General features: G+C 37.6%; 1 protein-coding gene across 6 annotated transcripts in view; it reads left to right on the forward strand.

Moving 5' to 3' along the window:
* Positions 1 to 15060, forward strand: part of Snx13 (sorting nexin 13) — a 106887-nt gene extending 91827 nt beyond the window's left edge. For 3 of the 6 annotated variants that reach the window (XM_021653696.2, XM_021653697.2, XM_060367149.1), the window contains 6 exons: positions 1241 to 1402; positions 2754 to 2825; positions 6027 to 6172; positions 6399 to 6467; positions 8841 to 8953; positions 11671 to 15060. In XM_021653696.2, coding sequence (XP_021509371.1) covers positions 1241 to 1402; positions 2754 to 2825; positions 6027 to 6172; positions 6399 to 6467; positions 8841 to 8953; positions 11671 to 11918 — 810 coding nt within the window. In that variant the 3' untranslated portion in view covers positions 11919 to 15060. Of the gene's footprint in view, positions 1 to 1240; positions 1403 to 2753; positions 2826 to 2990; positions 3152 to 6026; positions 6173 to 6398; positions 6468 to 8840; positions 8954 to 11670 lie in introns of those variants that run through there. The other 3 variants (XM_060367133.1, XM_060367137.1, XM_060367142.1) reach the window with 3 other exon arrangements.
* Positions 15061 to 15721: the final 661 nt, after the last annotated feature.

Genomic DNA, 15721 nt, shown 5'->3' on the forward strand with positions numbered 1-15721 from the left:
AGAGAGAGAGATCCAGGACGGCCAGGGCTACACAGAAAAACTTTGTCTTGAAAAACAAAACAAACAACGACATGAATTCTACTTGTGTGTTCTTGACTAAGATTGAATAGTTCATTAGGTATATTGGCTATATAACTAATATATACCAGTGGCTGTGTTTGCTACTTTTCTGTTACTGTGATAAACCACCATAGCCAAGACAACCTTTCCATGAAAGAGTTTTTTGGGGGCATATGGTTCAGAGATCTGTAGTCCGTGGTGTGAGAGCAAAGATGTGGCATCAGGAGCTGAGAGCTTTATCTTGCTCTGCAAGTAGGAGGCATATAGCCCACTGAATTTTGCAACTCCTTTTACATCCCAAAACCTGTCACAATGACACACCTTCAACAAGTTCACAGTTGCTAATCCTTTCCAGTTTCAGCAACTGGGGCCAAGGGTTCAAGAATGTGGCCCTTTCTCACTTCAACCACCGCACCCCGCTCTAGGCCCCCAAGGCTTGTGGCCGAATAGGAGGGAAAATGTGTTTAGTCTGACTTAAAAGTACCCCGACTCTTTCATCGTCTCGACACAAAGTCCAAAGTCTCCTCTGACTCTCAAGGCAATCCCTTAACTGTAACCCTCTATAGAAATCAAAAAGCAAATCACATACTTCCAACATACAGTTTAACAGAACATATACCTTACTATTCCAAAAGGGAGGATTGGGGCATAGTGAGGAAGTACTGGATCTCAGCAACACCGACATCCAGAAGGGAAACTGCACTTGTAGCTGTAGTTCCATGTCTGATATCCAAAGGCTTAGATGGCTCCACCCTTGTGGCTTTGCTCACTAAAGATTGCAACAAACTTCTCTCTCTTGGTAAGCCCCACTCTGTATGTAGCTTTTGGCAGATGCCTCATGCTCTGGCAAACTGCCTCACTTTGGATTACTTTGGATTATGGTAGAAGTAAACAATAGTTAATTCTGTTTGTATCAAGTTTGTTTGGGAAGGTATTCAGAATTTATTCAATACATGGACAGTGAAGGCTATCCTTATCCCAATAGTTTCTTTCTCAGTCAAATTTTAAAATCATCCATGTATGTATTTTTAAGGTATACCATGTCAACAGTTGTGGTTTTTTAAGGCAATAGCATATTACTGACTGGGAAGTCATTTTATATTTTTATGGTTGCACTCTATATTTCCTTAGGTTTCTGAGTTATGTAACTGGTCTGAGTATAACTTCTTTTTCACTTTAGATGGACACTTTTGTAAATCCACTTCGCAACTCTATGAGGAATGTTTCAAATGCAGTCAAATCCCTTCCTGATAGCCTGGCAGAAGGAGTGACAAAAATGTCTGACAACGTTGGCAGAATGTCAGAGAGGTTAGGTCAAGACATCAAGCAGTCATTTTTTAAGGTAAAAAGATATTTCCAGTGGTTTCTGAAGCATACTTTTTATGTCAACTAAGATGTATTGATCTTCTTCCCAAAATTTCCAGACATACAAAAAAAAAAAGAAAAGCTAAAAAGGGGAAATTTATGTCAGAACCTTATACTAAAAATCCTTTCATTCACTACTCTCTGTTGTGGTAGAATTTTGCAGATTCATTTAAAATAAATATTTAAAATTAACAAAATTATTATTTTATATCAGTTCATTGTACTGGGCTGTTTTGATTCTTTAATGGTATAGATTCCTTTGCAAATAAATATGCTGTATTTGAAAATGAGTTATCTTAATATTCATTCAAATATAAAGTCTCCTCTGAGTCTCAAGGCAATCTCTTAACTGTAACCCTCTGTAAAAATAAAAAACCAAATACCATACTTCTAACATCCAGTTTAACAGAACATATACCTTACCATTCCAAAAGGGAGAATTAGGGTGTTGTGAGGAAGTACTGGATCTCAGCAACTTCTGATTTCTAATTCCTCCTCATTCAAGCATTGGAGGCCTGTCAGATCAAAGATGCAGTCCTTTAACTGGTTGGTGTCTCCACCTATCCTTATGTGTACTTCTGCACAATACAGAGATTTCCAGGAAGCTTTTTATCTGATTCCTAACAGTGGGTTGGACTAAGTACCTTTGTTGCAGTTCTAACACTTGTAAAATAATTTTGACATATTTTATTTTTAAGGGTACTATCAAAGTTGTAAAAGACAAACCATAAACCTAAAACTTGAGTTGTGTATGTCATAGCTAATTCCATGTGAATCTGAATGGCACATACACATATTTATTGAACACAGCTTTTCCTCAGTGTTATGGCAGTTGCTTTTCTATTAAACATTATGCTTTCAAAGTGGTGCTTTGTCCTTATCTGTAACTGTGAAAATGTGAAACATTGAAATGAATGGCACCACACACAGCATCTCCTAATGGCAACTCATATGACCCTGGACACCCCTCCCCACAAATAGACAGATGGATGGATGGATAGATGGGTGGGTGGATGGGTGGATGATTGAACTTTCCTAGGCTTTGAAATATGTGGTCTTAATAGTTTTTCTTATGTTGCCAGATGTTTTGCCGCTAACACTGGTTTTTCTTTTTTTTCTTCCTTATCAAATAATTAACATACTTTAAAGAGTTCTTAAAATAAAAGAAGATTGGCATTCTGTTCCCTGGCTATGCCGACTTCAAATTTTAGAATGTTAAGCTTTGTTAACCTGTTGTACCAATAATCAAATCAAATATTGGTATTTGTTTTGGTTTATGATGATGTTAGGATATTTTACCATGTTACTTTTTTTTTTTTAATGTTTAGGTGCCTCCTCTAATTACAAAGACTGATTCAGATCCTGAACATTGTCGAGTCTCAGCTCAGCTTGATGATAATGTGAGTTAACTTTATCCTGTAACCTTAATTACAAAATAACTTTATTCTGTAATTTTAAGCTATAATTCCAATCATTTTTGGCTGATTTTTTTAATAAATGTGTTTTTAAAAATGTTTCATTCATTCAGTTTTCTATATTATATTAAACCTGGTAAATTTTTACAGGTTGGACGTATGTTCCTGACTTCAACATTTTAATTTACAGACAAACATAAACCCAGAAATCACTATGGCCTAGAAACCACTTTCCTCCCATTACGTCACAATCCTCCTCACCAACAGATTTAGTGCTCTCCTAACTTTTCCATGGCTTTTGTATTTTATACTTTTAAGTGAAACTATAAGGATATACTCCCTAAAGTCTGTTTTTTGGTTGCTGTTCAACCTGTGATAGTCTTTTATGCTATGTTATTAGTTGTTCTTTGTCAGTACTTGTGCCTTTGTAGTATTTATATTTAATCTTTTAAATTTGTATATTGGACTATGCATAGAACTCTGAATATTTTAGTTCACATATTAAAATTGAAAAAGATAAATATACATTCTTCTACCTAAAAATTAAATTCCTGAGTCAGAAAATGTATATAAATAAGTTTTAGTATGTGCTAGTAAATACTTTTCCAATCCTGTGTGTGCCATTTGTATTTGTATTGTCGCCCACAGCACATGATAGTTAGCAGTCTACACCCTGTCACGAGCTAGTGTTTGTGGTTCTGCATATTTATGTGTGTTGGGCCTTCAGTGTTCAGTCTTGTGGGTGTCTCAGACTTTTCCTCATTTTTCTTTTAGCTCAGCTGCCTTTATTTTTTGTATTATATATAGTTCTAAATCAGTAACTATTTTCTGTGTGCATGTGTAATTTTTCACATAAAAGTATTTTTGCTGTTTTCTATTATTTTTTACACCATTGACTGAAGGCTTTTATACTTGTAAGTATGTTAACATATTTTTTCTTTTAATTGATTAAAACTTTACATATAAAATATTCTGATCATGCATTTCCTTCCTCTAACTTGTCCTAGGTCCTCCTCACATCTCCATCCACCCAACTCTACAACCCACCTCCCCTTTCTTTAGAAAACACGCAAGCATGCAAACAAACAAAAACAATTTTTAAAAGGAGAAAAATATGTACAGATTTTAGTAGGTTTATCCTATATTATATGTCTATATGAGTGAGTATGTACTGTGTGTGTCTTTCTGCTTCTGGGACAGCTCACTCAGGATGATCCTTTCCAGTTCCCACTATTTACCTGCAAATTTCATGATTTCCTTATTTTTCATTGCTCAGTAATATTCCATTGTGTAAATGTACCACAATTTCTGTATCCATTCTTCAGTTGAGGGGCATCTGGGTTGTTTCCAGCTTCTCGCTATTACAAATAAAGCTGCTACAAACATGGTTGAGCAAATGTCCTTATTGTGTACTTGAGCCTCTTTTGGATAGATGCCTTCCTATTAAAATCTGTACATCTAAAGAAACTAATCAAGAGGGAGGACCCTGACTAAAATGCTCAATACCCATCCCAAAAGGCAAAGAGGATGGACATCAGAAGAAGAAGAAGAAAACAGGAAACAAGTTAGGAACCTGCCACAGACGGCCTCTGGAAGGCTCTGCCCTGCAGTTTATAAAAGTAGATGCTGAGACCTATTGCCAACTCTTGGGCAGAGTGCATGGAATCTTATGAAAGAAGTGGGAAATAGTAAGATCTGGAGAGGACAGGAACTCCACAAGGAGAGCAACAGAACCAGAAAATTTGAACACAGGGGTCTTTCCAGAGACTCATACTCAAACCAAGTACCATACATTGGAGATAACTTAGAACCCCTGTGCAGATGTAGCCCATGGCAGTTCAGTATACCAGTGGGTTCCATAGTAATGGGAAGAGGGACTGTCTCTTACATAAACTGATTGGCCTGCTCTTTGATCACCTCCCCCTGAGGGGGGAGCAGCCTTACCAGGCCACAAAAGATGACAATGCAGCCACTCCTGATGAGATCTGATAGACTAAGATCAGAAGGAAGAAGAGGGGACCTCCCCTATTAGTAGACTTGGGGAGGAGCATGGGTGAAGAAGGGGGAAGGAAGGTGGGATTAGGAGGGAACGAGGGAGGGGCTTATGGGGGGGATACAAAGTGAATAAAGTATAATTAATAAAAGTTAAAAAAAAGAGAAAAGATGGAACACATACATGCATGAAACCCTAAAATCATAAAAACACAAAATTGGAAACTATAATATACAAGCAAAGACCAGAAAGATAGAAGTGCCCAAACAGAGCAATATGAGACAAAAAGTGCACAAAAAAAGTATACTAATTTATTAGTTTGGTTGCTGAATAGGTATACTAATTAGTTATTTTAAGTTTTTAATTATATTTACTGATTAACTCTACCAATTATAGCAAGTATACTAATATTAATAACATAATATTAATAACATAATAACTGTACTAATTAAAGCATAAATTTTGCATATGTTTATAATGTTAGTTTAGTTATTTATTGGGTTGTACTTTAGCTTCTTTTTTGAAAATACTTATATATGTGTATATATACACATATATATAGCTATATATTAACATTTATCTAAGCAACATATATTTTTCATTATTTCATCTGTTAAATATAGATAACAAGAATACAGTTATTTATATGTCCCACTGTCTGTCTTCTATCTATCTATCTATCTATCTATCTATCTATCTATCTATCTATCTGGAGATGGGATTTCTTTGCGTAGCCCTGGCTGTCCTGATACTTGCTTTGTAGACCAGGCTGACCTCAAACTCTGCCTCCTGAGTAGAGGAAATAAAGTTATGCACCAATACCACCACGTGGCCAAATACTTTTATTCTAATGAAAAATTATTACCAGAAAATAATTCTCAAATTTAGCATTACGTTATCAGACTGCTAAAAGTTATAGCTAAGTCATATTTTTATAGGATTATCATCATGAATCCACTTTGAGAAGCTTTTTTAAAACTACAGCCTAAGAGTTTACTTAACATTGCAGGATTGTAAAATTCTGTATTCCATAAAACTAGCTGTTAGAAGTACTGTTTTCTGAATTAAAATGCAGCATCAGCTTTTAAAGGTTTCAATGTGGCATCGTCTCTAGCGTTGTTTGTTCAGTAGAAACAGCCATCACCGTACAGCACCTACTCCAGTCATCCTGGTTGTTTTCTCATATTTTTCAGGTGGATGACAATATTCCACTTAGGGTGATGCTTCTTCTGATGGATGAGGTATTTGACTTGAAGGAGAGAAACCAGTGGTTGCGAAGAAACATCAAGAATTTACTCCAGCAACTCATTCGAGCTACCTATGGGGACACTATTAACAGGTAACTGTGGCTGCTGCCTAGCTGAGAGCCCAGGGTGAGCTGGTGCACTTCGGTGAGTGAATTGCTTGCCTGTGTGCAGACGCTTTCCTCAGAGCTTTTAAAGATCGTTAGTTCTCTTCTCAGAAGCACCTTATCCCCACATTAAAATGTTACTCTGTGAAACTTGTGTCAATTCTATTTGCTTTAAAGGCTTTCGGCATCCTCATTCAGAATTCTTTCCTTTCAGAAAAATAGTTGACCATGTTGACTGGATGACCTCACCTGAGCAGGTAGCTGACTCAGTGAAGCGGTTCAGGTAAGCCTCAAGACACAGTCGCGTGTTCCATGTAAAGCAGAGGGTAGCATTGCCAGACCCAGCTAACTGTGCACTTAATGGTCTTTGTTTCTTTCCTGGCCTTAACATTGCTTTTGATGAGCAAAGGCGTATGAGAATTAAAAAATATTGGAGGCAAATTCAAAAGGTAAAGGCACTTGGCACACCAGACTGGCATCCTGAGTGTGATTTTGGGGAATCCACGTAAAGGTAGAAGGAGAAAATCTACTCCTATGCAGTTGTCCTTTGACCTCCATGAATCCACTGTGGCCCTTGGGCCCCCTTTCCCCCCTCACATATACACACATAGAGATATACACACCATGCATATGCACACATGATAATTACTAATAGCGAAGCGTTGTTCTGTTTAGCTAGTGATTTTCTAAACAGACTAGCAAAGGCACGGAGGGAACATTTCTAAAGTGATAGGCTAGGGTTTATCCTATACAATAGCTTTAAGATCATTGACATGGTACTAGAAAGCTGGGCACGGTAGGGCTTGGGATAGAGGCAGGAAGATCAGAGGGTAAACATCATCCTTGACTGTGTTATGAATTCAGGAGCTAGCCTGGGCATTTGAAAACCCTGTGTCAGAAACTTAACATTTTTTTTGTCATAGAAATCAGTCATTGACAATTTTAGGAAAATATATTTGTCATTGGTTTGACCTTTAGGTAAATATTTGAGGACAGTACAAATTAAACATTGACACACTAATTTTTTAATTAAATTTTTTTTTACATTAATTACATTTTATTCGTTTTATATCCCAGCTGTAGCCCCCTCCCTCATTCCCTCCCAATCCCACCCTACCTCCCTCATCTCCTCCCATGCCCCCTCCAAGTCAACCTATAGGAGAGGTCTTCCTCTCCTTCCATCCGACCCTGGCTTATCAGGTCTCATCAAAACTGGCTGCATTGTCCTCCTCTGTGGCCTAGCAAGGCTGCTCCTCCCTCGGGGGTGGGGGGAGGTCAAAGAGCCAGCCAGTGAGTTCATGTCAGAGACAGTCTCTGTTCGCCTTACTAGGGAACCTACTTGGACACTGAACTGCCATGGGCTATATCTGAGCAGGGTTTCTAGGTTATCTCCATGAATGTACCTTGGTTGGAGTATGAGTCTCAGAAAATACCCCTGAGCCCAGAAGTACAGGAGCTCTACAAGAAGAGCAGCAGACACACTAAGTCTGAAGTTTACGGTTGACAGTGATTGAGAGCACTCTCCCTGACAGTCACTGGGGAGGGAGAGAAGATGTAGGTTTGGGGGAGAATGTCGATAGGAATAGATGTGTAAACCCCATTTGTAAATGTGAAGACAGGCGATACATAGGAATTCCTGACATCTATGCTTCAGGTGGCCGCGTTACACTAACTGCTTCTCCCCAAGCCCCATATGCTTTCTGACCTCACATCCGCTTCAGCAGGTGAGCAGCTTCTGTTGTGAGGCAGTGGAGGGCTGGAGAACGAAAGCGGTTTGCCCAAAGGACTACCTGCCCTGGCGTGTTCCTGTCAGGGCAGGTGAATTTTTCTGTGGCACTGATCTCAGCCTTTGCTGTAGATTGGACTCACCTGGGAATGTTTACCCTGCGTGGGTCCTTTCTCCAGAGATGATTGGATTGTCTTAACTGGTAGGAGGTCTGCACAGTAAAGGTGGTTTTATTTCCGTAGACCCAAGAGTTATAGTCAAGTTAAGGATGATTTCTCTGTGGACATGTCCAGCCAGTGGCCCAGATAACAAAGGATGTGGCTCAGCACATCCATATGTGACAGTATTAAGATGGTGTCTCAGGGGCAGAAGGGTGGATACTTCCGATGCTTTATGGAGTCTCATTTCTCCAGACCTTTCCAGTACAGGTAATCTTGGACCAAACCTTAAGAAACAGGGTTGAAGTCTAAGGAGAATGAGTTGATTGTGGTGTACATTACAGGCATCAACTTGAGATTCTTGCTGGCTAAGTTAGATGAGGTGAGAATGGAATAGCATATCCAAGAAAGCCGGTAAGCTGTCAGGGTGTCCATTTCCAGGGCTGTGCATGGATGTCTGTGAGATGGTCTCTTAGCAGGTGCCCACTTTGGAGATTAAATATCTATCATGTGTTGATCCATAAATTTCATTTAACTAGTGTTTGTGAGGTACTAGGTGCAGAATTCATCTCCTACTTTTTTGTGTGTATATTTATGCCTAAATTGAACTATGCATTGAACTGAAATGATGTTTCATTTGTCAGAATAAAATTTTAGAAATGCTATTTTTCTTCAAATATTTTATTTTTTAGCAGTTAGTAAATGATGTTATCAACTAGTATCATCAGAAAAATGAAACTGTTTACAAACATTATTTAATTTTCTTAAATAGGGATGCATTTTGGCCCAATGGCATTCTAGCAGAGACTGTTCCATGTAGAGATAAAGCTATTCGGATGAGAACAAGAATTGCAGGAAAAACAAAGTTATTTGCAATTATGCCAGGTGAGTGAATACATTTTGATTGAAATTTGGTTTATTTTTATTTCTTCTTGTTTTTTGATATTGATACTGTGCTAATTTAGCTCATTTTTACTCTTATAATGACCCCCAGGCGGTGACTTACTATTTACTAGGTACTGTGCTGCCCAGTTCTCATGTACTCTGACAAATCCTCCTGGCCATCCTTTGAATGAGTCATTATAACTCTATAATTTTGTGTATGAGGAAACAGGGGTTTGTAGTTGGTGAGAGTAGCAGGATGCTGCTTCATTTCAGATGATTAAAACCCAAGTTATAGCTCGGTTGGCAGAATGCTTGCCTGGCACTGCCAAAGTCCTGCATGTGGTCCCTAGCACAGAATATAGTGGGCATTGCAGGCACATGCCTTTAATCCTAGCGGTTGGCTAGCCTGCTTTACATGAACCCCACTGAAAACACAAGGCGAACTATGGAAATGTAAGAAAGAATGTTTAACTTAGAATAAATGTCCATTGGTGTGCAGGTAACTCATTGATCAGTTATTAATCCTTATTAAAGCATAACTCTGAAATAAGCATTTTGTTGGACTTATTTGAATATTTATTTGTGATAATGCTATATCATTAGTATAGATTTACTTATCCTTTGTTTTTTCCTCCCTCAGAAAGAAAGCCTGTAAAAACGTGACTATAAATAAATGCCTAGGTGTACCTTACCTCTGCTAGTTGTGGATGTAGAGAATGGATAAGATGGATGTATACGTTCTCTTGTCTGTTGTTACCTATTTTCTTCTTAGAGTTTTACTTTGTTTCTTTCCTTCTTTTTCTTATTACTTTTGAGGTGAGGCCTCACGCTATGGCCCAGGCTGGTGTGATATTTACTGTGTCGCCCATGCTGGCCTGAAACTCAATGCAGTTCTGCTTCAGTCTCTCAAGTTCAGGGATTATAGACCTGAGCATAAGCTACCGTGGCTGACTTTTCTTATAAAATTAAATTTTCAGTGTTTAGTTTTCCATTTTAAATTAGAAACCTGCCACATTGCAGTTGCTTTTCCCCATAGGGGGTTACATTTGGTGGCATAAAGCATTGACACTTAGAAAATGAAAAGAAACCGTGAGCTAGCTGCTTTTCCGTTCTAATAAAGCAGACTGTGCCGTGGCCTGACACAGCTGCAAGGCTCTTAGTTCAGGCTGTGCGCTCGGCATCAGGCTTACCGTGGCGCTCTCCCAAAGCTTATGTTCTTCCATGGGAACAACAGACAGGTAAATAAACCACAGTATGTTAGGAGGTGATCAGTTCTAAAGAGGAAAATAATACAGCAGCTGAAAAGCAGTGTCGTGTGAGCTCCAGATGCAGAGAGTTGCCAGAGAAACTCTTGCTGTGAAAAAGGCCTACAGAAGTTGAAAGAGATGAAAATTGTATGATTTTATATATACTTAATCCTGTGTTTTGTATTAAGGTCACATATTTATGCTAAATTATAGTCTATCTCTGCTTAAATATAGACCTTTTGGAAGTTGCAAGTGTTTTTATGTTTCTCAAAACTTTATTATTAAAAATAATATTGAAAATAAACATCACATGGCAAAATTAACCAGATCCAGAGCCTACATTTCAGTGAATTTTTGTACACTTAGAATAACTTGTTTTTTCACTATTGAATATATTTTCATGTATTTATCTACCACCAAAAAAATGAAAACCCCACAACAGATTTAAAACTAGAAAAACAATTAGCTCTGTATCAGCTTTTGTAATTCATATCCATTACCCAATATCAGTTGTTCCTTATCTAATATTTAGCCTTTATTGCTTTGCATATTATACAGTACAGGCATGTACCTTTGTTTACATATACATTCATACATACGTGTGTGTATATATATATATTTACATTACTGACTATATTCCATACATGAGGGAGAATGGGTTTTTTTTTTCTCTCTCTGAGATTGTGTGATCTTACTTATTTAACATTGTACATTCTATGTCTGCACACTTCTAAATTTTGCTGTTTCTTCCTAACACAGCAAAATAATGGTTTTGTTCTTGGGGCCCTTATGAATGACTCCAGGACAGTAATATCTAGTTGTCCAATTTTCCGTCTGTGGTAATCTGTAAACTGCACACTTGCTCCCCCTCATGGTAATGACAACTTTTCCATTCTTTACTTTCTTTTACAGGTATTCTAAACTCGAGGCAAATTTCTCTACCTTCTTTTCTTACCAATTTTAATTTCTGTCTCATTTGTTTATTGATGTGTTGTTTACCAGGGACAATCCTATCCTCGTCCTGCCCAAGTAGCAAAATCAGCTGCAGTTATTGCTTCTGCAGAGCGCATTTTCTTATTTCACTGTAGACATCTCACTGTGAACTTCTTAGTAAATGAGCTCTTACAGATCTGTACAGCTATAAGGATATTGGTTATTAGAACCCTTCCCTCGGTAGTGGGGGAAAGGAAGTGAGAACTACCTGAGAATTAAGAGAGGGTTGTGACTGTGCTCTGGGACGTATGTGTATGGCTCCTGGCTTTCCTGCTGTATTGTCTCTTGGGTCTACAGTGTAGGTGAAGCTAGATGCGGGTGTGCGTAAGACTGTCACTGTCACACACCACTCATTAACTTGATACCTACTGCTGATGACTCACTCTGTTGTATGCTTTAGATTTTTTATGACCATAATTTAGGTAGTATTTTTTTTTCTGGGGAATGAATATTTGTATTTTTCTCTACTTCATTCAGACGAACTGAAGCACATTATTGGAGCTGAGACAACACGGAAAGGTATTCTTCGTGTTTTTGAAATGTTTCAGCACAACCAGTTAAATAGAAGAATGGTGTATGTGTTCTTGGAAGGCTTTTTAGAAACCTTATTTCCACAGTATAAATTTCGTGAACTTTTCAACAAACTTCATTCAAGGTCAAAGCAGATGCAGAAATATAAACAAAAACTTCAAAGTACTCAAGCGCCTTCTTTACAAAAAAGGTGACACTCCAACCTGTGAAGCTGCTGTTCGTTTTGTCAGACTAATGGAGTGGACAGATCTCCTGGGCCGTAACTCATATAATGTTGTGTCTACACCAGTCTTTCAGTGTCAGAAGAGATTACTACATCCATATGACTGGTTCTTCTCCTTCTCGTCTGTAATCCAGCCACTACCAAGATAGGTTCCTGTGTCTTACGTGATTGCAGCATAACGTACAACACTGAGAGGATACTGCCCCATCTCATTCAGGGATGGAGTTGGTCTCTTCTGTTCCAAACTAATCAGCATTCTCCACCAGTAACAAAGTGCCAGAGTGTGTGTATGAGAGCTGTGGGAAGCACAAAACAATGATTCATACGTAACTTAACTAATTAGCTTAATAGCTGCAGACTGCAGTGTGTGATTGGGAGAGATTTGTTTCACTCAGTGATCTCCTGGGTCGTTGTCAGCATTTTGCTATCATGTGGGTTGGCAGGAGTGATCTTCAGAACGATTGTTTCAAGGCCTGGGGAAAGTTACAGAATGCCCTTACTTTAGGAAATGACCCTGCCCCAGATGACAGTCTTGTGGTATAAAGGAAAGCACCATAAAATAAGCCAATCACACCAGAATTTGATTGGATTTATTATTCATTGATAAAAATTTGTATTGATTTTTGTGTGCTTTAAGGGCTGCGCTCTGCTCTTACGGTACTACTCTCCACTTCCTTGTGGCATTCTGTGCAGAAGAAGCATGTGGTAGCTCTTATCAGTTCGTTTTTTTTAATCTTTAACAGATTACTGGTTATATAGAAGGGGAATTATTTATTGTAAGAACTGCCAAATACATTCTGTTCTTCTAAAAATTGGAAATGAAAACAGTACTCTATTAAAAGTTACCATATGATAAATTTAAATCTTATGATCTAGACATGCCTTAGGTAACTGTCGACATAGAAAATCAAAGGGTCAATGAGCTTATAGCCCTGTATAAACATACAAATGCCTAATTCTCCTATGTGTACATATATGAAAATAAATAATGAAAACAGAACTGTACTATTTTTTAAAATATGCTTTTATTTATATTTCACATAATGTAAAATTCTAAATAAAGCTAGTACACAAAACCCTTTGGTGTATACATTTAACTCCCTAATATTTTATATCAGTGAAGCAAAATACCTTTTCCAGTTTTGAAGCCTTTGCATTTCCTAGTGTTCCCTTCATTTTGTCCATTAGGAAGTCTTCATATCTCATATATGCAGGATTTCTGTACTTTTAAATACTTCCCATGACTAAGGGTTTGGATACATCAGCTCTTTTTGTTTTCAAAACATTTAACACTAAAACCTTAAAATAGTGAAGCTACTTTTCAGCACCGAGTCAGTATCCTAGTGTTAAAGAACATTTGGGTGCTTCCAGGTGTCGATTCCTAGTTACTCGGGAGCTTTAAGATTGGAGCAGGGTACTGTGTCTTGCCTTCACTTGGATCCTTTTACCCTGTGAAGCCTTCCGCAAAGCTTTGTGATGTTATCAGTGCTGCTGTGCATATTTTGTAGTATGCATATATTCAGCATGTGTTGCATGTCTTTCAGAAGTAAAACCTTTTTTTTTTTTTTTCGCAACTTGCAAGTGAGAAAAAGATTCTGTTTCTCTAGTAGGAGAAATGTTTCTTGTACTCGTCATATGCTCCTGCCCCTCCCCTGCCCTGCCAGCCCCTTCCTCAGCCTCAGGCTTAAAATTGGGTATGTCAAGTCTGCAGGAAGCGTCAGCCTGGCCACAAGTGCAATAATTTCATACATGCCCTCCCATTTCAATTATATTTTTACATGAATAAATCTAAGTGTATACAGAAGGATTCATGCAAGAGCCTAGTGTGTACATGCGAAAAAGCATTTCTATATAAAGTGAGAAAACTGTCAACCAGGGGAAAAAGAGGTCATATAAAATGCAAATTCTTCTAACAGCCCTGCAAGACAACTGCAGTCATACCAAAACAAACAAAGAGCAAAAACAAAACTATTTGAGTAAATAGTTTTTTAAAGTAATTTTTGTTGAGAAGAGAGTTTATATTTGCAGAGCAGAACTGTCGAATGGTCGCGCGTATTTACGCCTCTCTGTTTTACAGCGGAGAGTATGGTTAAGCTACAGCTGCAGCCTAACCTTGGCTTGGACCAGCTGTGTGGAGTGTGTAAGCTGTAAGCAAAGTACAGTGTCCTATGTTTTATAACGTTATTTTATTTTGTGCATTTATTGCATTTATGAACATCTACACGGAGAGGCTTTATGTCTGTTGAGGTTCAGTTTCTGAATGCTTTTAAGTCAGCGGTGCCTTCAGTCAGGAACCTTCCAAATTAATCATTCTTTTGGGTTTTGTGATTTTTTTTTTTTCAGGTAGTGTATTACTACATAGAAACCACCACATCTCATTCACCTGAAATTTGATCGTATGACTTAAGCAGAGCACATAGATGAGTATTTCCTGCAATTAAGGTGTTCCGTGCAGTTGCTGGAAACAGTTGTGCCATGGAGCAATGGATGCACTTTGTTAGCCTTAATTTAAAACAAAAACTTTCTTCAGTATATCAGTTTCATCACTCTGAGTTTGTGCTGCAGGTGTTTGGGGAAAAAAATAAGTCACACAGTTAAGTGTAATGAAAGTGTACCATTTTTTAAATTAACATAAATTTCACAATCTGCGGTTTTAATTTTGTGCAATATTTTTATTTAATGCATGTTTCCTTGAGTAATTGTAAAATAAGTACATTTTTTAATGTTTTGAGATATAGTTTAACTGTCTTCTTAATCCAACAACTTCATTCCGTTGTTGCTGCACCTTAATTAAGGACTTGTTTTAAAAGTCTTTTTGTCACTTGTAAAATTCTTTTATTAGAAAATTTTGCTTATGGGAGCATGGCTCCTGTATTATAAGGGAAAACTAAAGAGCACATTTTAGGATTTTAATTGTTAAAAATTACCTTGTGCATATCATTGTACAGTAAGTGTCAGTTGTGCCTAACTGCTCTACAGTGCTCCCCTTCCTTCTTAACACAGGGGAACAATCAGAATGTCGGTTATTTTTCTTAACTAAAAAGATTAAAGTTTTTATTTGGTTTGTGTTATGTTCTGTCCGTTAGAAAATACTAATAAAATATTAACAAATACCTTTGTTGAGTTTACTTGGAAATATGTGTTATTTTTTGAAGTGCTTGCTCAAAAGTCTTGTTTTTATATTTCTGGTGTACTTTAATTTCAACTTAGAATTTGAGAAAATCGAGTTCAAAGATTATAGATAAGCTACTGAATAACTAAAACTAGCTAGATTTATTTATTTATTTTTATTTTATGGGGCAGACTATTGGATACCACATTCTTAAAGAAACTTTATATTTTCCTGTCATATTATATAATGATTTTCTAAGAGACAAAGATCTAGAATTTAGCAAGTTTTATTTGATGCCATTTGAAATTCACATTTGGCTGGCATTTTAGACATGTTCTGTTCTGAAAGACGGTTTATTTGACATTCAGTAACGTGCTTGGTTGCTCAAAATATGCAGTGTTCTTGGTGTATAGCCACAGATGCTCAGGCATCAATTAAATACCTATTACCTCACTAGGAACTGCCATGACATTTCTCAGAATACTCTAGGTATCCATCCCTTTAAGGTGAGTGTTGGTGTGCTTCAAAGGTGTCCTTTGAGATAGCTTTAACACAACTGTCTGTAGTATTGACCTGAATTCCACAATGGCAACAGTCCAAAACATTGTAACAGAGGCTCTGAGAGTCTTCGAAAGCTTTACCTTGCCTTACCCCCTTCCTAA

This window comes from Meriones unguiculatus, chromosome 1, assembly GCF_030254825.1.
Source record: "Meriones unguiculatus strain TT.TT164.6M chromosome 1, Bangor_MerUng_6.1, whole genome shotgun sequence".
In the NCBI taxonomy this organism is placed as follows: domain Eukaryota; kingdom Metazoa; phylum Chordata; class Mammalia; order Rodentia; family Muridae; genus Meriones; species Meriones unguiculatus.